The sequence below is a fragment of the Astyanax mexicanus genome, chromosome 13, assembly GCF_023375975.1.
Source record: "Astyanax mexicanus isolate ESR-SI-001 chromosome 13, AstMex3_surface, whole genome shotgun sequence".
Taxonomy (NCBI): Eukaryota; Metazoa; Chordata; class Actinopteri; order Characiformes; family Acestrorhamphidae; genus Astyanax; species Astyanax mexicanus.
In genome coordinates, this window is record NC_064420.1 from 51,765,001 (window position 1) to 51,787,500 (window position 22,500).

The 22,500-nt window shown below is 41.5% G+C and overlaps 1 protein-coding gene and 1 long non-coding RNA gene across 10 annotated transcripts in view; both read right to left on the reverse strand.

Annotated features, from left to right (window-relative positions):
• The window catches only part of LOC125806773 (uncharacterized), a 772-nt gene extending 726 nt beyond the window's left edge, over nucleotides 1–46 (reverse strand). Inside the window, exon 1 of the long non-coding RNA XR_007441614.1 lies at nucleotides 17–46. This is a non-coding gene — a long non-coding RNA (uncharacterized LOC125806773). The remainder of the gene's footprint in view (nucleotides 1–16) is intronic.
• The window catches only part of LOC103037471 (ankyrin repeat and SAM domain-containing protein 1A-like), a 97,033-nt gene that overhangs the window by 13,210 nt on the left and 61,323 nt on the right, over nucleotides 1–22,500 (reverse strand). For 6 of the 9 annotated variants that reach the window (XM_049486489.1, XM_049486487.1, XM_049486486.1 and 3 more), the window contains 10 exons: nucleotides 20,545–20,598; nucleotides 17,959–18,028; nucleotides 7,502–7,614; nucleotides 3,545–3,643; nucleotides 2,938–3,084; nucleotides 2,686–2,793; nucleotides 1,788–1,940; nucleotides 1,488–1,625; nucleotides 417–488; nucleotides 163–249 (listed from right to left, as the gene is read on the reverse strand). In XM_049486489.1, coding sequence (XP_049342446.1) covers nucleotides 163–249; nucleotides 417–488; nucleotides 1,488–1,625; nucleotides 1,788–1,940; nucleotides 2,686–2,793; nucleotides 2,938–3,084; nucleotides 3,545–3,643; nucleotides 7,502–7,614; nucleotides 17,959–18,028; nucleotides 20,545–20,598 — 1,041 coding nt within the window. The remainder of the gene's footprint in view (nucleotides 1–162; nucleotides 250–416; nucleotides 489–1,487; nucleotides 1,626–1,787; nucleotides 1,941–2,685; nucleotides 2,794–2,937; nucleotides 3,085–3,544; nucleotides 3,644–7,501; nucleotides 7,615–17,958; nucleotides 18,029–20,544; nucleotides 20,599–22,500) is intronic. The other 3 variants (XM_049486492.1, XM_049486488.1, XM_049486485.1) reach the window with 2 other exon arrangements.

The following is a 22,500-nucleotide window of genomic DNA, read 5'->3' on the forward strand; positions in this document are numbered from 1 at the left end:
ATTTTTAATCCTAAACCTGCAGAAGTATCGCTTTAATCCTAAACCTGTAGAAGTATTGCTTTAATCCTGAAGTATCATTTTGAACCTGTGGGAAAGTATCGCTTTAAAGCTGCAGAGGGTGGGGGTGGTGCAGGTTGGGGGAGGATTGGTGGGAATTCGTACCTTGTTTGCAGCATCGATGAACTTCACCCCCTTATATGTGATGGAGAGAACGATGGTGGGAACTTTCCTCATCTGCTCTGTAGATCTCTGAGAAACCCAGAGAGAGAGAACATGCTAATGAGCAGTGCTGTGATTGGTGTTCGTAAAGAATTGTAGGAAATGAAGTTTCGTACAGTATTGAGTCTTAGTTTAGCTCAAGCTGAAAAAGAATCTTACGAAGAAATAAAGAATTGTCTTTAAAAACCCAAACTTACCCTCATCTTAGCGCAGGCGTCCTGCGTCGATTCGGTTCCCCTCAGATCCTTAATCAGCATAGAACCCAAATACTGCAGAGAAAAGACTCAGTAACTACGAATACTGTAAAGACTCAGTAACTAAGAATTCTGTAAAGACTCAGTAACTAAGAATTCTGTAAAGACTCAGTGACTACGAATTCTGTAAAGACTCTGCGACTACGAATTCTGTAAAGACTCAGTAACTAAGAATTCTGTAAAGACTCAGTGACTACGAATTCTGTAAAGACTCTGTAACTCTAATGACTCAGAGATCCCGTAATGATTCTGTAAAGACTCACTGACTTTCAACCTAGTAATTAATTAATTCTCTTAATTTGGTAATGACTCTGTAAAGACTCAATAACTCTGTAATGACTCGGAGACCATGTAATGACTCAATAACTCTGTAATGACTCGGAGACCATGTAATGACTCAATAACTCTGTAAAGACTTAATAACTCTGTAAAGACTCAATAACTCTGTAAAGACTCATTAACTCTGTAAAGACTCATTAACTCTGTAAAGACTCATTAACTCTGTAAAGACTCATTAACTCTGTAAAGACTCATTAACTCTGTAAAGACTCAATAACTCTGTAAAGACTCAGAGAACCTGTAATGACTCTGTAAAGACTCAATAACTCTGTAATGCCTGTAAAGTATCAATACTTGAATACTAAAAATACTGAAAAATACTTTTTCAACTCAGAGACCCTGTAATGACTGTAAATATTTAGTAACTCTATAATCACTCAGAGACCCTTTAATGACTGTAAAGACTCAATAACTCTCTAAAGACTCATTAGCTCTGTAAAGATTCATTAACTCTGTAAAGATTCAGAGACTCTGTAATGACAGTAAAGACTCAATAACTCTGTAATGACTCAGTCATGCCTAAATGACTGTTGTAACACTTTAGATTATTTTTAGTAACTTAAATAATCTGTAATGTCTCAGCAATGACTCACATAATTTGTAATGACTCAGTGACTCAGTAATAAAGCAGTAATGACTCTGCACATTTTACTCATTAATTCTGTAAAGACTCACATTGGCCTCGTAGCCGCAGGACTCGAAGATGAGCTTCTCGGGCTGGTGGTGCCAGTTCTGTACGGGGGCGTAGGGAGCTGCCAGGCTGGGGGGGCGGAGGGTCAACCGCGACTCTGGAGGACGTTCTTCATACTTCTCCTAAAAAAATTAAATAGAGTTAACTCTAGTTTATTATTCTAAATATCCATTCCACCTTAAACAGAACAGCAACTCCAAACAACATTTGTTCATTTAAGGTGGAATGGAAGAGTTAATAAGTGCAGTTAGCATCAATGCTAAGTGGTGGGGTTTGGTCGGCACCTGCGGTCTGGATTTCGATGACAGGTCATACTCTGAGTCTCCGCCTTTTCTCCTCCCAGAATCCCCTGGGGGAAGCAGGGGGTCCATGGATCGGTGTGTGTAGAGCTCAGAGTGACTGACGGGGGAGGACGACTGAGACATCAGCTCTGGACACTGAGAGACGAAGTAAAAAAAGAGCATTATGTGTGAAACAGATTACAGTGCTGGTGATTCTGTATCTACTGTAACTGTAGATTAATTACAGAGCAGTACGGGTACAACAGATTACAGTGCTGGTGATTCTGTATCTACTGTAACTGTAGATTAATTACAGAGCAGTACGGGTACAACAGATTACAGTGCTGGTGATTCTATATCTACTGTAACTGTAGATAAATTACAGAGCAGTATGGGTACAACAGATTACAGTGCTGGTGATTCTGTATCTACTGTAACTGTAGATTAATTACAGAGCAGTATGGGTACAACAGATTAAGGTGCTGGTGATTCTGTATCTACTGTAACTGTAGATTAATTACAGAGCAGTACGGGTACAACAGATTACAGTGCTGGTGATTCTGTATCTACTGTAACTGTAGATTAATTACAGAGCAGTACGGGTACAACAGATTACAGTGCTGGTGATTCTGTATCTACTGTAACTGTAGATTAATTACAGAGCAGTACAGGTACAACAGATTACAGTGCTGGTGATTCTGTATCTACTGTAACTGTAGATTAATTACAGAGCAGTATGGGTACAACAGATTACGGTGCTGGTGATTCTGTATCTACTGTAACTGTAGATTAATTACAGAGCAGTATGGGTACAACAGATTACAGTGCTGGTGATTCTGTATCTACTGTAACTGTAGATTAATTACAGAGCAGTACGGGTACAACAGATTACGGTACTTACTCTAATCTGAGAGAGTCGTGGTGGTTTAACCGGTGGTTCCTCGTAGGGTCGCTCCGCTAACGATGCAATTATCCTCTTCCTGTGGCCCAGCAGGGTTATCTTTAATACCTAAACACACACATACACAATTATATATATATATATATATATAATATATACACACATACACAAATATATATAAAGAGTAGAATGTGACGTGGGTGGAGCTAATTAATGGGCGGGGCTAAACTGCTATAAGGTGCGTCTCCTCACGTTAACGATCTCCAGCTCCCACAGGTTCTTCACGCACTCCAGGGTTCGGTAGCCGCTGGTGAGGAAGTTGTGCAGATACTCCGTCAGACCCAGAGAGTCCAACCAGGAGGAGAGAGACGTATTTCCATCACATCCCAGAGCTTTCACCTAAACACATACACAAAAACAATAATTACATATAGACTGCGCCCCCTAGTGGTTAAAAATTAACTGCAGTGACGATTTTCTTTCATAGTCCTTATATAGGCAAGTCAGTTCACTCGTCTGGAACCTTTACAACACCAAAATACTGAAAACTGAAGGTCAAATTATCCTTAAACTTATCATTAAATAGTTTGTAGTGAAAGATCTGTGTAGAAATAAATCACACATTTTTGCGTACAAATCTGTTATTTCTTGGGACTGTTTCGGCTCCTGCGCATACGCAGATCTCCAACCCAAAAACCTCTTTTTATTGGCAATTTATTTGTAAATAAGTGCCCAGTTTAGCGTGACCTTCCAGTCATATTTCCACTAAAAGTTCAAATTTCAGGGGTGGAGACTCGCTAATACATGCAGGTGGAGCTCAGGATCTCAGGTGCTCAGGTGTTCAGGTGTGTTACTGTACCTTTGGTAGAGTTCGGGCTGCAGACAGAAGTTTCCTCCTATGAGACGCATCTGAGATTCCAATCTCCCTCAGATCATGTTCCTCCATCACATTACTGCCCTGCAATACACACACACACACACACACACTATTGTCATCAATTATCAATAATAAATAAAAAGAATAATTAAAATTTAAATTAAGTATTTAACCATGTGATCTACAATAAGGAACTTTATAAACAAAACAATAAATAGTAAAAGCTTTAGAAAAACAAGCAAAAAATATAATATTTAGTTATTTAGTTAAAATAATTCAGAATAAAAGGGTCAGTGGACAGGCTAAAATGTAAAGCAATAAAATAAGGAGATAAATAATTAGAATAATAAAACAAACAAAAATAAACCAATAGAAATAAAATGAAATAAATTCAATAAAAAGGTAAAAGGCCAAAAGTAAAACAGGCAATAAAATAAATAAAAGGTTAAAAGGTAAAACAGAAAATTGGATAAATAAAAGGACAAAATAAATAAATTAAATAACAGTTACAGGCTGTCTGAAGGGGGTTAGTAGGTGTTTCCAATAAAGTGGCCAGTGAGTGGAATCTCAGGCTGGCGTGTGGACGGGCAGATGGAGGAGCTGTACTGAGCATGCTCAGATGATGTAATATAAATCAGGTAAAATGCAGAGAGGCACCGAGCCAATCAGTGAGCTCTGACCTTCACACGGCCACGGTGCGTCCACCGCGCGGAACACTGCGGTTCTAGATAATACAACACAAACTGCCTTCAGCTGCTAATGATACTGTTAGCATAGAATTCTGATTTCCTGTTTGAATAAACATTCAAATACAGGCATTTGTATATATTGACTATTGACTATTAAAATGTAAAACTTCAGGTATGATCGGATTAGTTAGTGATATTATAGCATTCATGCGATTAGCACAAAGCTAACTGGTGTGTTGTAAACCTCCACTGTTATGTTAGCCCCGTTAGCGTGTTAGCTCCAGTGTAAGGTGTTATAGATGCTCGGTTGGTACACAAGGTCACGCCGGCAGAAGCTCCGGCCTCCAGCTCATTACTCCAGCACTACAGGTGGGCGGGGCTTAGCCGTGGGGAGTAATTTATAACAGCCAGACCCTCGCCAGGCAAGCCGAGCGCACCATCCCCAACACATCAATCTACATTAGCGCTCAGGGTAAACACACCGCTAACGGCTAACGGCTCGCATTCAGCCTCATCAGCTCAACCACCTTCTGCTGGACCACCCCACCACCCAGAACCCCAACTCTGGACTCATCAGAACCACCAAAAACGTCAAAAAACACTTTACAATAAAAACATTCCTCAAATATTTTGTCAGTAGTTGAATCTACACTTGGTGGTATTACTGAGCAAAGTAGGAGCTAGCCAGGATGAAGTACAGCTTCTAAACATGGTGGAGGTAGTTTTATCATCTACAACAACTCACAGTAAGAACTGGATAAAATGCAGTAAATTAGCTAGTTTAAGCAAGGCTAATGTAAAAAAAACAACAAAAAAACAATTAGCATTGAAGCTCTGAGGTGAATATAGCCAAATAATAGCAGATGCTAATGCCCACTGAACAACACCATTTAGCAATGGAACTACAAGATTACAGTAAAGGAAGATTGTATTCCACTGATTATCACTGATGTTGCAAGGCTAACGTAGCTAAACTATAATGAAAGCTTATAGCCACAGAATTAGCTCTGGAACTAATGGGCTAATTTATTGATTAGCACTGTTGCAATCAGGCTAACACAGCTGAACAGTAATGGAACATAATATCCCACCAATTATTACAATTAGCATTAGAGCTACAATGCTAACGTAGCAGCATAATAGACACTTATATATACTAATTAGCAGTAGGGTTAAAAGAGCTAACAAATAGCACTGTGTGTTTCATGTTCTTCAGGTTTATACTGAAATTCTCTGTTCCTCCTTAAATGGTGCAAAAGTTACTGTATAAAGCCACAGGCTCCTGAATGTAAGCGCTGCATTATTTAAGGTGGAATGGATAATTTGGTACATTTAGAGTGAGAGGTGATGTAGACGAGGCAGTCTCATAGCGAGAGCTAGCCAGTATAAAGTAAAGCTTTCAAACATGGTGGAGGTAGTTTTATCCACAGTTGCATTGAGTCAAATATAGCTGAACAGTAATGAAAAATGATATCCCACCAATTAGCACTAGAGCTATAATGCTAATGTAGCAGCATAATAGCCGCTTATACCCTACTAGTTAGCAGTAGAGTTAAAAGAGCTAACAAATAATGGAGCATTATACCCCACCAATTAGCACTGCAGTTTCCTGTTCCTCTGGTTTGTACTGTAATTCTGTTCCACCTTAAATGGTGCAGCAGTTACTGTATAAAGCCTCAGGCTCCTGAATGTAAGCGCTGCATTATTTAAGGTGGACTGGATAATTAGGTACGTTTGGCGGGGTAGACAAGGCAGTCTGTAAGGTCTGTAATTCCATCACTGCAGAGACGATCATTCATTCATGCTACATCTAATATAGATCAAGAGCGAGCGCTCGAGTGACGGCGGCGCCGCCGGCCCCGGAGAAACAGCCTTCTTAAAATTTACAGCCAATCAGAGCCGAGGGATGAGATCACAGAACCTACTGAGATCCAGAACCGCTGAGGGGATATTAGAGCCGGTACCAGACAGAGAACATCAGAGACGTTCAGAGAAACACTGTCCAATAACATCACTCACACTGCTGACCCCTTCACTGATATTACATCACATCCAGTTATGTTATTTTATTGATTTATTTATTTATGTTGCTTTGATTATTATTCCTATATTATCAGTAATTTTAGTTTAGGTGTTTTTGTTCTTTTGCTTTAAATTTAGAAAAATAATATTTGTTGTAAATTTACACAATTATGCACGTGCCTGTACAACTTTTGCATGTATTGCATAAACATATGCATGCATTTAAAATTCTCGTGCATGCACCTGGGAACATGTGCATATATATTTAGTGCTTCAGTACTAGTACTTTATGCATGCATGTGCGCTCACGCATGTATTCTGTACATTTGTGCGTGTATTTTGCAAACTAATGCATGGTTGTGAACATATTTTGTACACCTGTGCATGCATTTTACACACTCGTGCTTGTGTCTGTATACTCATGCATGCTTTTTGTACACTTGTGCATGAAACTGTATACTTCTGTATGTATTCTTTGCACTCATGCAAATATTCTTAACATATATGCATGAGCCTGTACTTTTGTGCATGTATTTTGCAAACTAATGCATCCTTGTGAATATATTTTGTACACCTGTGCATGTGCCTGTACACTTGTGCATGCCAATTTCACACTAGTCCATGTGTCTGTACACTCGTGCATGTATTTTGTACACTTGTGCATGAACCTGTATACTTGTACATTTTTTCTGTGCACTCATGCATATATTCTGAACACATGTGAAAGAGCCTGTATACTTGTGCATGTATTCTGTACACTCATGCATGAGCCTGTACACTTGTGTGACCATTTTGCATACTTGTGCATCTGTCTGTACACTTGTGCATTTATTCTGTACACTCATGCATGAGCCAGTACATTCATGCATGAGCCTGTACACTTGTGCATGCATTTTGTACACTGGTCCATGAACCTGTATACTTGTGCATGTATTCTGTGCACTCATGCATATATTCTGAACACATGTGAATGAGCCTGTACATTCTTAGCATGTATTTAGCAAAATCGTGCATGTGTCTATACACTTATGCATGTGTCTATAAGCTTGTTCGTGTGCCTGTGCACTTATGCATGTGTTTCGCACACTTGTGCATCTGTCCGTACACTTGTTCATGTATTTTGTACATTTGATTTGTACACTTGTGCATGTACTTGTATACTTGTGATCCATTTTATACAGTTGCGTATGTATTTATACACAGTCGTGCATGCATTTTGTCCACTCACCAGGAATCGCAGGTCATCAAAGCCGTTCAGTAGCAGTTTGCTCTCGTACTGCGGCAGTCCCACATGCTCCAGCCAGTCGCCCACCGGTTGGTCCAGAAGCCGGTTGACCCCACCTGCCGACAGAGGGAAACGCTTGAGCAGGGAAAAACCCCGCAGCCGGTAACATCGACACCCGGAGGACGTCATGTGGCACTGCCACATCATCCTCGGCCAGCAGTGCCGGGAGCATAAGCACCAGGAGGGCAGGGGCGACAGGGTCCCGGTGGATATAGGGGCACAGTACGGCCCGAGAGTTTACACGAGAAAAAAAGAAAAAGGACAAGTATGGGTCACGGTAGTTTACTGGGAGGCTCTGGGTTTGATGGTCAGGTGTTCAAAGAGTGTCCAACAGCAGGTATTTTAAAGCAGGACATTGTGCAACACAGTACGTTTTAGGAGTTTTGTGGTCTGGGGTCTAGATTTTACTTTGAGGTTTTGGGAAAATAATCGCTCAGCAAATTGTTAAAGATCTAAAAGTGTAGGTTGACGCAAGTTATTGGGGTTCGATTAAGGCCAGATTGAGGATACTGACCAAAAGCCTTTATATTAAACAGCTTAAACCTTTATAATTACATTCAATCGAGTTAGGGAATAAGATAACATTTAAACATTTAAATAACATTTCAGTTTTAGAGCAAAACCTATAGTCCAGGGATTCATAATTCCACAGAACTGCATCCACAGGAGCCACAAGACAACAGTCTGTATCAGAAAGTGTTTGAGGAAACGCTCTTCCAATAGAAACTGTTATCTTTTCAGAAAGAGGAAGCATTCAGATCCGTGTTCCTCTGGCTTCTAATCCAGGATTGTGAAGATTATCAGTTTCAGATTAAGACCAGTATCAGTAATTGCACAAAAAACATCCAGAGGAGTCACACAACAGCAGATTTGCAACAGAACGTGATCCAGAAAGCTTTTCTATAGAGACCGGTTACTTTTCAAAAAGGGAATCTTGCAGGTCCTTGTCTTTATGGCATTCTAGTCCAGGATTACACAGGTTAACAGTTCAAGATTGATACCAGAATTCTTTTTTTTTTTTTAAAAACAAGGAAAAGACATCCACATGAGTCACAAAACAGTCTGCAAATAAAAGTTTACAAGTCCCTTGATAACTCCTGCATGCTCAAAATCACAAAATCATCGGTTTCTTTCTGAAACAGCAAAGTTGCAGGTGGGTCTTGGTTCCTCTGGCTTTCTTGTCAAGGGTAATGCAGGTTAACGGTTTCAGATTTTTATAACAACTTAAACATCCACAGGAGTCAACAAGAGTCAAAACAGTCTGCAGAAAAAGAGTATAGAAGTCCTTTGATAGCTCCTGTCTACTCAAAATCACAAAATTGGCTCCTTTCAGAAAGAGCAAGCTTGCAGATCTTGACTCCTCAGGCTTTCTAGTAAAGGAAATGAATTTAGACCAAGCCCAGAATCCTTAAAATCTTTGTAACTGCATAAAAAACATACAGAGAAGTCAGAAAACAACAGATCTGCAACAGAACGTGATTCAAGAAACTGTTCTAAAGAATCGCTTATTCCTACTCCAGGACTGTGCAGGTTATCGACATCCAGACGAGTCACAAAGCAGTCTGCAGAAAAAAGTGAAGACGTCCCACGAAATCCTCTGGCTGCTCAAAATCAGGAAATTGGCTCCTTTCAGAAAGAGCAAGCTTGCAGATCCAGGTTCCAGCACACTCTCTAATCGACTGGTTTACTTAATGAGAAGAGACCTCAGCGGACGGACAGGCGAAGAAATAAACATCAGCAGGCTGGAGGTGGGTCTCTCCTGAGTCTGCAGAGCTTTGAGGAAACCAGCAAGCAGGTTATTAGGCCAACAGCAAGACCCACGTCATCCATCTCTCTCTCTGCCCCTGACAGAGTCCTGCAGACGAATCAAAGCATCCGTCTCTGCAGATTCCGCTGAATGGAGGCTCGTCCGGGACATGCCACGCTGGCCGAGCCACGCTCCCTGAGTAGCAATTAAGACTCTGGTTTATAGTAGCTAATTAAACACTGATTGAGTTACAACACAAAAAAAAGCTGCCGACAGCCTCTTACAAGTCTCAGAGTCTCGTAAAGCAAAAGCAAGAGACTAAATTCTCTAGTCGAGAGTCGGCACAGATAAGCACAAGGTTCTTAACGGCATCCTGGAAACTCTTAAATCTAACCAGCTGCCAGCTCCCCTCATTCTAAGTGCGTGCAGACAGGATTCCTGATTCAATCTCTGCTGGGAGCTTAAAGTAGCCCAGCTTGCATGACTTGCATTCGCCCAATTTGCTCAGCGCTGTTCTTGATCAAAAGGTGCATAAGTTGCTTGATAACGTGCCGGAAAGCGTAGAGCGCTGGGCCGGTTCCCACGGATCGGAACAGCTGGTATCTGGCACTGGGGTGCAGCGCCAATTACACAAGCCTTTTGTCAGAGCAGGATACTTTCAAAGTTAATAACTCAGCTATAGAAAGAGAGCATGGCTACATAAAAACAACAGCTGACCTCAAGCCTCCTGTGATCGGGACGATATTAGAAGCAGTTTTGAAGAGTTTTGTGATAAAGGCACAGCTTTGTTATGCACTACAAACCCTTACACACCTCCTTAACCTCCCAAACTTCTCAAGCCTCAAAGCCAGGGCAAACCAGGACTAACTAGACTAAATGCAGGGACTTATCCTTCCATGTTCGAAACTCCTTAAAAAAGCAAAGGAAACGTCCCAAAAGGAACTTTCAGTACTTTTCTTTTCCCACTTGAGACCTCAGGTCAGGTTAAGGCTTTCTAGAAATTCCAAGAAACAAGCAAATCCCACAGTCTGCAAATCCCAGAATCCTAAAGCTTTGCAGTGCAGTTATCAGTGATCCCAAGCAGGAGGTGATTTAGAGACGCTTTTCCTTTCGAATTCGTGCGAAACTTAATCTCTATTCCGGACGATCGCTTCAGGCTCGGTCACGGTGCTCGAGCAGTGAGGAGCGTCACTGTGTATAATCCCGAAGATGCTGAAGCCTCTGTCTTCCAGTCAATTCAGCTCTGCAGCCTTCTGTTCGGTCTCCCTGCCGAGCTCTCTCATTCGCCCATCCTCCGTTCCCTCTCTCCTCCCTCTTTCCTCCCTCTCTCCTCCCTCTCTCCTCCCTCTTTGCTGCCCTCCCTCTTTCCCCTTCAGAGGTACCGCAGGGCTGGTTTTCATTGTCTCAGGAATCAAGCTATCGTTCCGCTCAACAAATCCTGACGCTTTACCTTTTTATATCCATTCGCCACCTCCCTCCCTTCCTCTCTGTCTCTCTCCCTCTCTCTCTTGGTACTTTTCTCTCTCTACCTCCATCTCTCTCTCTTACACTTATCCCACAAGCAAAGACAGCAAGTATAAAAAAACAGGAAGGTACTCCGTGGATAGATCTCCACACGATCTCATAAATAAACAGGTCGTCTTCGTCACAGTCAACAGAACCGCCCTGCGGGTTAGAGCTGTCTCGGGGAGTTCCTTTTATCGCTGACATCATTGATTGATAATCTATAAAAGAGCATGCATAAGTGCACACACACACCCATACAGGCTGATTACTATGCTGCAGGGCAATCCAATTCATCCCCTAACACACACATTAATATTTCAGTACCTTTCTCCACACACACCACTGCAAACCACAGCAGGAGCTGCCAAAGCGCTGCAGCAGGATTGCCAAAATGTATACAAACACCAAGCAGTGCTTTAAACGGGAAAACACACAGTACATATTTTTATGCAAACACCCACAGGTTCGGGCGGATACTTTGAGTATAGCGTTAAACCCTTAGGTTCTGTAATGCTCCGGAACAAATGAAGTTTACAAACTTAGGTTCTAGGTTTCCCGACGCCCAGCAGAGACGCTTGCCAAGTCTCAAAATGCACAGAAAGTACAAGTCAAGTCATTTCTTTTCAGGTTAACTTCCAATTTAAATCTTAATTTAAGCACACAAAAGCGTATATGGTAAGTGTAGCATAAAACAACTAAACAAACAAAAATATTTGAGCACACTCTGGTTTCCTGTTTTTTTCTGAATTAAGAGTACCAAAAAGAGTTTATCATGCTTTTGTTGAAGCAACTGTCTCTACTAGGGTTGTGACGAGACACTCATCTCATGAGACGAGACAAGACAACACTAGATTCACAAGAACGAGACGAGATTTTTTAATACTTTAAAGAAAACTTTAAATAATAATAAGCAATACTTCTTTTCTACAGGGACTGGAGAAGATGGGTCAAACTTAGGTGCAACTTAGTACAAAAATCTATGTGGCCAAAGTACCATGTACAGTGTTCCAACACTTGTGCTAGTCGGACATTGTGATGGGTCTCAAAAAAAAGTGCTGTGTTCCAAATTAACATAATAAAATAATTTTCTGCAACTTCTACACATCATGCCTGGATTTTATTGCACTGTTGCAGGGCCGCCGCTCTGCATACGCAGACAACGCAGCCAGCGTTAGGCCTCAACCATTTTGCAGTTGCAGGGAGCCAAATTGACTGAGAATGAAATGTGTTGAAATTATGACATTATTCAATTTAAAACCCAATGTGAATTATTTATGATACGCTCATCTTTTTTGTCTTTAAACATTGCATGGGGCACCTACTCTACTACTTAAAAGCGGCACGTTATTATTTTTGTGCATAATATAATGCCCCCACCCCTATTGCCTGAAATGGCACGGCTCGGTTTGCTCTGTTGGTTGTTGCCAGATGTGACATTTTCCAGTCAAATAAATAATCAAAAAATGCATGGAGGCGCTAAATCTTGCGCATGTTTAACCATTTTTAAAGTGTATGTGGCCATTCTATACAAAAACTTGTCCAGTGCAATATTTGTGTAAGTTAAAAACTTAAAATAAAATAAACAAATAGGATGAAAAATCGTAACTTATCTGGCAACCTTAGTCCTGACTAAAGTAGCAACGCTACTTGAGTTTGGCAGGAGACAAGTTCACCGCGCGAAGTTGCTACTAAATGGTAATTCAACTATGAAGCGACGGTTTGAGTCTGGAGCTGAGAAGAAGAAAAAGAAGCAGAAAGATGAGGCCCATGCATCCCTTTCTGGTGAGTAACTTCGATGATAAAGGTTTAAATAGTTTTGATTACTTCATGTTCAGTGGTGTTGCCTGAGCTAGTTACGTTGGCTTTGCTGATTTGGTAGCTTTAAACGCTTAACTAGAAACTAATCTGGGTATTGCAAGGCACGTGGCACGTTTGCAAATAGTAGTAGTGTAGTTTGAAGATTTTTAGTGACTTTAATAAAAAATTAATAAACAGAGTAGCCTACCTATTGACTAATGCCGTCAGTGCACTATCCAAATGGTCTGTATGACAGCAGGATCAGACAGCTCTATAGATTTTGACAGGCTGATATAAATACACCACGAATATAAACGTGACGTGTCCACTGCTTAAAATAGACATGCATCGTTTCATTTATTATTTATACATTATAAATAGTACTCTTGTGCTGTTCTTCACTGTTATTGGCCTTACTTATAACGTTGTAAATATTCACAGTTACATGTGTCATTTTAATAAATAGTAAAATTTTGCGTAAACTTTTTGTGTTTGTGTGTGTTTTTTTTTGTTTGTTTTTTTTTGGGGGGGGGGGGGGGGGGGGGGGGGGCCTGACCAGTTATGCTTAGGGCCTCCAAAACCTTAGCAGCGGCCCTGCACTGTTGACTCACTCAAGTCAAGTCGGGGGTCTTAAGAGAGGAGCTACCAGACAACACCTCACAACTTAAACTGGTGTGGGCATTCCCAAGCCAAGTTGTCCACCTAAGTATTTTGTTGTGAATTCTATTCATACTGAACATTCATTATATTTTTCTTATTGTAAACAATAAACTGAACCACGTTTTCTGTGTACTGTTACACTTGTACTACCTTCAGACTCCCATCCTTATGTATATTACCTTCCTGTAACCCTCTGTGTAAGCTGTAAGTTGCATCAGATAATGTACGAATGTCACTTTAATCCTTAAGTACCTAAAATTCTACAAATCAAATTGAAATAGCCAAAAATTAAATTAAAAACGAAACAGGGAAAACCCTGAAACACGCTTCAAACAAGACCGTTCAGAGCAACAGAGGGACAAGACAGAAAGCCCTCCAACAACAGAACATGTCTCCAACTAGGGTGCCTTAAGGAAACAGGAAATGAGGTCATAAGGATTGGGTGTCTGTGGGACAGAAGGAAGATCAGTTCTCTAGTTGGGTCGATGCAGAGAGAACAAATCATAATTGGGTCAAAAACCCAGCAGGAAGAGACAGAACTCGATAAGGTACTCAGGACTGTTCTGACGACTCAGAGTCGTCAGGACTTGCGCTTCCAGACCCTTTAGTACGAAGACACTAGTGAACAGAGCAGGGACGCTCCGCACTGTCCATCCACTGTCCTCCGCTGGAGTGATATTGATCCGGCTGTATCAAACGCAAAGTCATTGTCTGTTTAAAGCCTGTCTATATCAGGCGTAGTCACGGAGCAGTTCCCTCCCGCTCAAAATCAATGCAGGCGTTTACACAAGCTGCATCTGTGAAGCAGGGCATAGCGCTAATGTGCTAATGTGTGTAACTGGTGTAACAGTAGCGCTATATGCTAACATGCATAACTGGTACACAAAAGTACACAAACATCATGGTTCAGTTCGTTACAATTAGCGGTTTTCCAACAAAAGAACTTTGGTTCTTGAACCAGTTCTGTCCAGATTATAAGAAACATGGTGCTTTCAGGGTATTCAGGGTTGCTGTGGTTTTCAGGGTTGCTGTGGTATCCAGGGTTGCTGTGGTATCTAGAGATTCTGCTCTACCCAGTGTTTCTGTTTTCCTTGCTTGGTTTCCAGAGTTACTAGGGTATCTAGCAATTCTGCTCTAAGCTGTGTTTATCTGGTATCTATGGTTGCTGTGGTATCCAAGGTTACTGGGGTATCTAGTAATTCTGATCTAAGCTTTGTTTATCTGGTATCTATGGTTGCTGTGGTATCCAGGGTTGCTGTTGTATCCAGGGTTAGCAATTCTGCTCTAAGCTATGTTTATCTGGTATCTATGGTTGCTGTGGTATCCAGGGTTGCTGTAGTATCCAGGGTTAGCAATTCTGCTCTAAGCTGTGTTTATCTGGTATCTATGGTTGCTGTGGTATCCAGGGTTGCTGTAGTATCCAGGGTTAGCAATTCTGCTCTAAGCTGTGTTTATCTGGTATCTATGGTTGCTGTGGTATCCAGGGTTGCTGTAGTATCCAGGGTTAGCAATTCTGCTCTAAGCTGTGTTTATCTGGTATCTATGGTTGCTGTGGTATCCAGGGTTGCTGTAGTATCCAGGGTTAGCAATTCTGCTCTAAGCTGTGTTTATCTGGTATTCACGGTTTGCTGTTGTATCCAGGGTTGCTGTGGTATCTAGAAATTCTGCTCTACCCACTAGTTTATGAACCAGTTCTGTTCAGACCTAAAAGAACTGTGGTGCTTTTTAGCAAACCAGTCCATGTTTCCAACAGTTTTAGTAGAACCGTTAAAACATCACATCATACGTCAATTTTAATTCTGTTGCAGTATAGTAGTGAATTTTTTTTCAGTGTTTTTTCATATCGCCAAGAGTATCGCCATCATGAAAATACCATGAAATATTGTGATATTATTTTAGAGCCATATCGCCCACCCCCTATCTAGCAGAACTGTGATGTACCCACAAAATCAAAACTGCTAATCTCATATCACCAAACTTATATCAATATAAATAACATTTGGACAACTTTACAGTGACTACACTTTCTACATTAAATCAGTGATGGCAAGACTACTCAGCTTCAGTCCTTCCTCCCCTCTCAGTGCAGCTAAAACACCACCAGTCCCACCACTAACCAAGGTCATCCATCACCACGGCCCAACGTCTCGGCCTGCATTGATTTAACTCTCCAGAGTCTCGCTGTCCTTCATCAGATCAGATCTCACAGCTCCAACTCTGTCTCTACTTAAAGGCACAGGCCGGACGGGTCTGCTCCAGCGGCGCTACGTCAATAATATAAACATTAATATAAAGATATGTACAATATAAATAATATAAACTGTGTTATCGGTTCTGTTCCAGAACTCAGACTTCTTTACCAAACACTGTAAAACTGAAACTTTCAGTGATTTCTAGTGTCTTTGGGGTTGTAGGTGATTCTATGGTACACAGGGTTTCTATGAATTCTGTGAATCCAAAATTTCCAAAATCTATCTATCTATGGTATCCAATATTTCTCCTGTACCTATTGTTGGCATCCATGGTTGCTATGGTATCCGTGGTTGCTGAGTTTCCAAGGTTGCTTTGGTATCTTGCAATTCTATTCTACACAGTTTTTATCTGGTTTTCAGGCTTGCTGTAGTTTCTAAGGTTGCTGTGATGTCTAGTGTTTCTGTGGTATCCAAGGTTACTCTGGTATCTAGACGTTCTGCTCTACCCAGTGTTTCTCTGGTATTCATGGTTGCTGTGGTGTCCAGTGTTTCTGTGGTATTCATGGTTGCTGGAGTATCCAGGGATGCTGTTGTATTCAGGGCTGCTTGGGTATCTTGCAGTTCTTCTGTATGCAGTGTTTATCTGGTATCCATGGCTGCTGTAAGAACCAGGGTTGCTGTGGTATCCAATATTTTTTTTTACCCGGTGTTGGCATCCATGATTACTATGGTTGGATAATGGATTACTACTATTGCTGTGGTATCCATAGTTGCTATGGTATTAACACCCTTAATGGCTTTATTTTTTCTCCTTACATTCCTTTTTTTTGTAGTTTTGAAACCAGTACATTTACACTTTTACTTTAGTATTTTAAACTCAGTTTAGCCCTGCAGTGGAAAATCAGCCTCTGATTTGGGCATTTGGAATACTTTACAATAAAAATACCTTTAATCTGTTATAGACTTTAGAAAACAAAGGTAGAGCAATAAATACAGGTATAAAACACCTGCAGAGAGCCAGCACAGTACAGTACAGTAGAGTACAATACTGTCAGGATACTGACGCTAAAATATTCGTACATTATTGTCAAAATATCTGAACAGTGTTGAGTAATATTTCTCAGGATGAAAGTCCTGCCTGTTTAATAATCCCGAGACATCGCTCTCGCGCCGCGGCCGGTGATTAACGCCCGCCTGGCAGGGGCGAGATCTTTATTAGCTCATCTAAAGTGATGGAACACTCCCGGAGTTCAGGACCAGCAAAAGCGTAGCCATGTTTTTATTAGCTTTAAATGATCACATTAGAGAGCACAACGAGTACCAACCATCTCATCAGCTCACAGCCGAGAGACCACGACTGATATCTGGAGCTTCTTTAAAAAAACAGCACATATTCTATTTTCTTAAAGGTCTCATTCTGATAAAATACACTTTTTGAGTTATGATGTTGCACATGAAACTGTTTCTCAGCCTCCATTGTCTGCAGTAGCTAAGAAAAGAAATCCTCAGAAATACGAGTTGATCACAGAAACATTAAGGTGTCTAAGTCAACCAGTGACTTTATGGCCCCGCCCAGGACCACCCACAGGCGGAGCTAAACCGGAGCTAAAGCATTAAGAGCTATAGCTAAGGAGAAGCTAACAGTTCTGTTTACAGCTCTGTTTAAAGAGTTAGTTAGCGTTAACTATCTTGTGTAAGTAACTATAGGTTTAAATCGGATCTCCAGTCGATTCTGCCTTTTACAGAGACCTTAAATATACACTAGGGAAGCACGTTTTGACAAGGGAGCACAACTCGACAGAACACCGGTCATTTCTTGGCTGAAGGCCGCTCAAGTCTGACGTTAAGTAAAGTTTAAGGGTTAAGAGGTGATATATTTTCATGTATGAATATTCATGAGCAAGAGCCAAAACCTTTTTCTTCAGAGATCACTAATCCAGTGAACTAAAGCAGGGCTAAATAGAAACAGCGCACATTCCCCTAGAAACCTTATTCTTATTTACACACCCCAGGTTGCCAGGTATGGAGCACAACTACAAGTAAATAAAGCGATGCTTCAATCTTGTCATCCTTCTTAAAAGCTCAATAACAGAGACAGACTACAGCACCAGTAAATACTGGCAATCAGTTCGATAGATAGAGATGAAGAGGGAGCTTTGAGCCTAGAAGGACTACAAGACGAAGTCTTTTAAGCACTGAGCAACATGTGTATAAGATTGCTTCCCATTGCAAACGCTCCTAAACTCGTCTTGTGCTTGTGACAATGAGAATATTTTTATTTGGAATTTGGGAGAAATGTTGTCTGTAGTTTATAGAATAAAACAACAATGTTCATTTTACTCAAACATAAAACTAAACCTGTAATTACAATTGATTATGTTGGCTATATAATGCATTTTATATTAAATAATAAAACAGTATGAATACAAGATTTATATGAAATGTTAGAAAACAATTCATTAAAGTTCTAGTAGAGAATCAGAACTTGGAGAACTTACCTGAAGCTCCGCCCTCCTGCTCTTTGGAGAAGTCGATGCCGGCTCCGATTAACGTCATGATCTTTTCAATCTGAGAAAAGGAAAAGAAAACGCAGTTTAATAGAAATTTTCTGAGGGAAATGAGGCTGAACGTTGGATCTGTAGCTCTGTGATGAAGCCGGTAGTTATACGAGGGTTAGCCGGGTTAGCCGTTAGCTGAGGAAATCAGTTTTTTAGGACGTGTTCACACTGAGACCCACGATCCGGCCTCGCTCCAATTCCACTGCCATGAGCACACTGACCGATGTTCAACCTCAATTACACGATACGATACAATACTTTACTGTACTGTGATAAATGTTACTGAAAAACTGAGCGAGTGCTACTTTACTGTGAGAAATTAGTCTTTTATACAGTGCTGGGCGATATGGGAAAAATCATATATCACGATATGGAATTTTTTATATCATGATAATTATATATATCATGATTTACCACATTTGAGTATGTTTTCAGTTATTCTTCGAATAATATGACAAAATAATATCATTGCTTACTTTTTTCCAGCTTTATTTCAAAGCATTAAACCCAACTTTCACAAATGAGAATTACTACCTTTTAGTGCAGCAATATATATGTATCAAATAAAAACAGATGAGGTAGATGCAGTAGCTAATTATTTTCGTAATTATACAGGTATTTAAATTGAGTTATCCAAATAAACTCAATTAATATTTTTTCACATCACAAAAAACACATTATGAAGCTTTTTTTGTGAAGATTATTTTATTATCACTTATATAAACCCAGTTTATGCAAAGTGACCACGCCCATACATTTCATCATAGCCTACTTTATATATTTACATGAATAATTGATGAAATTACTGTAGAAATGATAGAGACTATAGAAGGTAAGTAGCACGATAAACACTTTTCACAATATCATCCCCACGATATTTATCGCCATATCGCACAGCACTACTTTTATAATGTAAAAATTGCTCCATGTCTAAAGCTCTATATGTATGGGATTAGTATCTCAGGGGGTTCTGGGTTAAAGTTTAAATCTCTTTTATGGGGGTTTTTATCCTCTGTGATTTTATTCCCGTCCAGAACGATCATGTTCGTGTTTTTCTCAGACGTCCTCTGAGAAAATTACAGGCTGAATTATCTACTGTTTTTCTCTGAACTCCGTGCTCCTCCGGTAATTTAAGTCCCGTCCGGACGCACATCTCTGAGTTTCGTCTCCTCGCCTTTAATAAAATAGATATTTGTCCACTGCCGCGCACCGTAATTACACTTTGGCCGTGCCACGGTTTCCACGGAGATCCACTTTAAAAACACAAAAGCGAGTGGAAATAGAGGAGCTACTGAACAGCCTTATGTGATGTCATGTGACTAAAAAACTCACTAACATCACATAACGCTGTTCAGTAGCTCCTCTATTTCCACTCGTTGTTGTGTTTTTTTAACGTGGATCTCCGTGGAAACCCTGAGAAACAAATCCCGTCCAGATAGGGGTTTAAGGTGCATATAGATCAGCTGGCCGTCACCAAGTTCATGCCACCTGCCTCAGACTAGTTAAACACCGTCCACTGGTATCCAGTCGAGGTGAAGATGTGACAAGACGAGACGAGATGAGACGAGAGGAGACTAGACGAGACGAGAGGAGATGGGACGAGAGGAGACTAGACGAGACGAGAGGAGACAAGATGAGATGAGAGGAGACGTAACGAGGCGAGAGGAGACGAGATGAGACGGGAGGAGAAGAGACTAGACGAGAGGAGACGAGAGGAGACGAAATGAGACGAGAGGAGACGTAAAGAGGCGAGAGGAGACGTAACGAGGCGAGACAAGAGGAGACTAGACGACACTAGATGAGACGTAACGAGGCCAGAGGAGATGAGATGAGACGAGAAGAGACTAGACGAGACGAGAGGAGACGAGAGGAGACGAGATGAGACGAGAGGAGACGAGACTACGTTATTAACCACGATCTCTAGACAGACACCTGTTACATCACCGCCCGACCGAACCGGACCGTTACGTAACGGACGCTGAGGGACATCAGTCTTTAAATCAGACTCTCACAAGATTTTAATTAGTGCATGACTTTTAACCACTGCTAATTATTCCTGAAAGAAAAACTCTATGGACCTGCAGAAGCAGTGAGTTCCTGAGACTGGAAGACCCAGACTGAGGTACAGAACCGCAGGGGGTGGGGACAAGGTGGGAAGGAGGCGGGGCATAGCGGGAGATTGACAGCACAGCGAGAGAAAGCTGGTAAAGTTGCTTAGCTAAGCGAAAAAACACACAAACAAGCAGAGAAGCAGAACCACCAGCTGCCGAGCGTCCGGCGCGAGAGCAGAACACGATGAGACAGCAGAACCTTCACAACTACTGAACCCACAGCTGTTTAACTACCTAAATCCACCAATCACACGCCAGCATTCCTCACACACCACCCGGAGAACCAATACCCTTCACCCAGACATGCTAACAAAACCACACAACCAATAAATAAACTCCCAAAAACAATAAATAACCCCCAAAAAACAGCATTATCAGCAGCAGGAGGAGGAGGAGCACGGCGGAGGACTCTTACACTGTGGGAGGACTGGGGTCTCCGGGGACGAGTGGAGGTACGGGTCTGTCTCTGCTGGGAGAAAATCCACTTTTAAAACAAACCCGTTCAGCACTTTCACCAAAAACAATAAACCGCAAACCCAGAGCAGCGTTCAGACGCTCTGCAGATACTTTACTTACCTTTACTCAACATTTAATAATATATATATTTAATATATATTTACCTTAACCCCTCCAAACCTAAACCTCAACAAATCAAACCCAACCCTAAACCTGGTTACAACCATCAGCCTGGTCCTAAAGCTGGGTATCGTTTATAAATGTTCGATACTGAAATCGATCCAGATACCCAAACAATATATTTTGATACCTTTTTTAAATTGTAAGCAAAAAATACAAAAAGCGCTAATTATTCCCACACAGTGTTTTTATTCAACAGCTGACACGAGTAATCTCATTCTCATACCGTCACAGCGCGAGAGAGAGCAAGAGACAGCATGAGTGAGAGAGGGAGAGAGATCCAGAGTGAGATCCAGCACGAGAGAGAGCGAGAGAGTGAGATCCAGCACGAGAGAGAGCGAGAGACAGCGAGAAGGAGAGCGAGATCCAGCGCGAGAGAGAGCGAGAGACAGCGAGAAAGAGAGCGAGATCCAGCACGAGAGAGAGCAATAAAGAGAGCAAAATCCAGCGCGAGAGAGCGAGAGACAGCGAGATCCAGCGTGAGAGTGTAAGAGACAGCGAGAGACAGCACGAGTAAGAGAGGGAGACAGCGTGAGAGAGTGAGAGACAGCGAGATCCAGCGCGAGAGCGTGAGAGAGTGCGAGTGAGAGTTTGTGTGCATCAGGTTGCCTCGCTGTGTGCACTCTGTGCGTTTGGTAAATTTTATGCAAGGTATCGAAAATAGGCATCAAATTACAGCCTGTACCTTTTTGGTATCAAATTTCGATACCCAGCTCTAATTACACATGCATTACACACTACTACTGTACGTGTAGATCAATAAATATCAATAAATATCAGAATAAACCTATAATCATTTATTGATCCTGATAACTGTAGTGTCCTTTTTAAATATACTGAATCCATATCATAGATTATATATGTAAAGCCAAACAGAGCCACAGATACACCCAAACCCGTCTACAGCTCCAGAGAGAAAGACAGTCGCTCTGCCTCTCCTTAAAGCTTCTCTCCACTTAATCCCCCTCTCACAAACACAGAGAGAGAGAGAGAGAGAGAGAGAGATCTGAGGGTTGAGTTCTGTAAGAAGAATAAAGATGTCAGTCTGGACTCTCAAACTTACTGAAACAGAATTGCTGACCCACTTACACAAACTTTACAGATAACACCACCAGTATCCAGTACTCGTATATCAGTTTATCTGCTATACCGGCGGGGAACTTAAAACCAGCATGCATTTTTCACATACCTCCACACCACTAGAGGCGCTGCAGAGTAGAACAGAACCACCAAAGAAGCACACCTGCTAACGCTAGCCAGCTGGCATAATAAGCTAACACACTAAAAAAAAGCTCAGCTCTGTCTCGTTCCGTCCTGCCTGGAGAGAAATGCGAACAGCACTTTATCTGAGGAGCTCCTGCTGCTGTTCCTCACTGTATGAGTGTGTTTTTATCTAAGTATAATAGAATCTGAGCAAGAGACTGCGCAAGTAAGAGAGTAAGACAGCGCAAGAGACTGTCAGAAAGAGTGAGAGACAGCACAAGAGAGCGAGAGACAGCGTGAGTAAGTGCGAGAGAGCACAAGATGCTGCGAGAGACAACACAAGAGAACGAGAGACAGAGTGAGTGAGAGCAAGAGACAGTGGGAGTGAGAGCTAGAGACAGCGCACATAAGCGAGAAACATCGCGAGAAAGCAAAAGACAATGCGAGTAAGTGTGAGAGAGCGCAGGACACTGCGAGAGACAACATGAGAGAGCGAGAGACAGCGCAAGTGAGAGCAAGAGGCAGTGGGAGT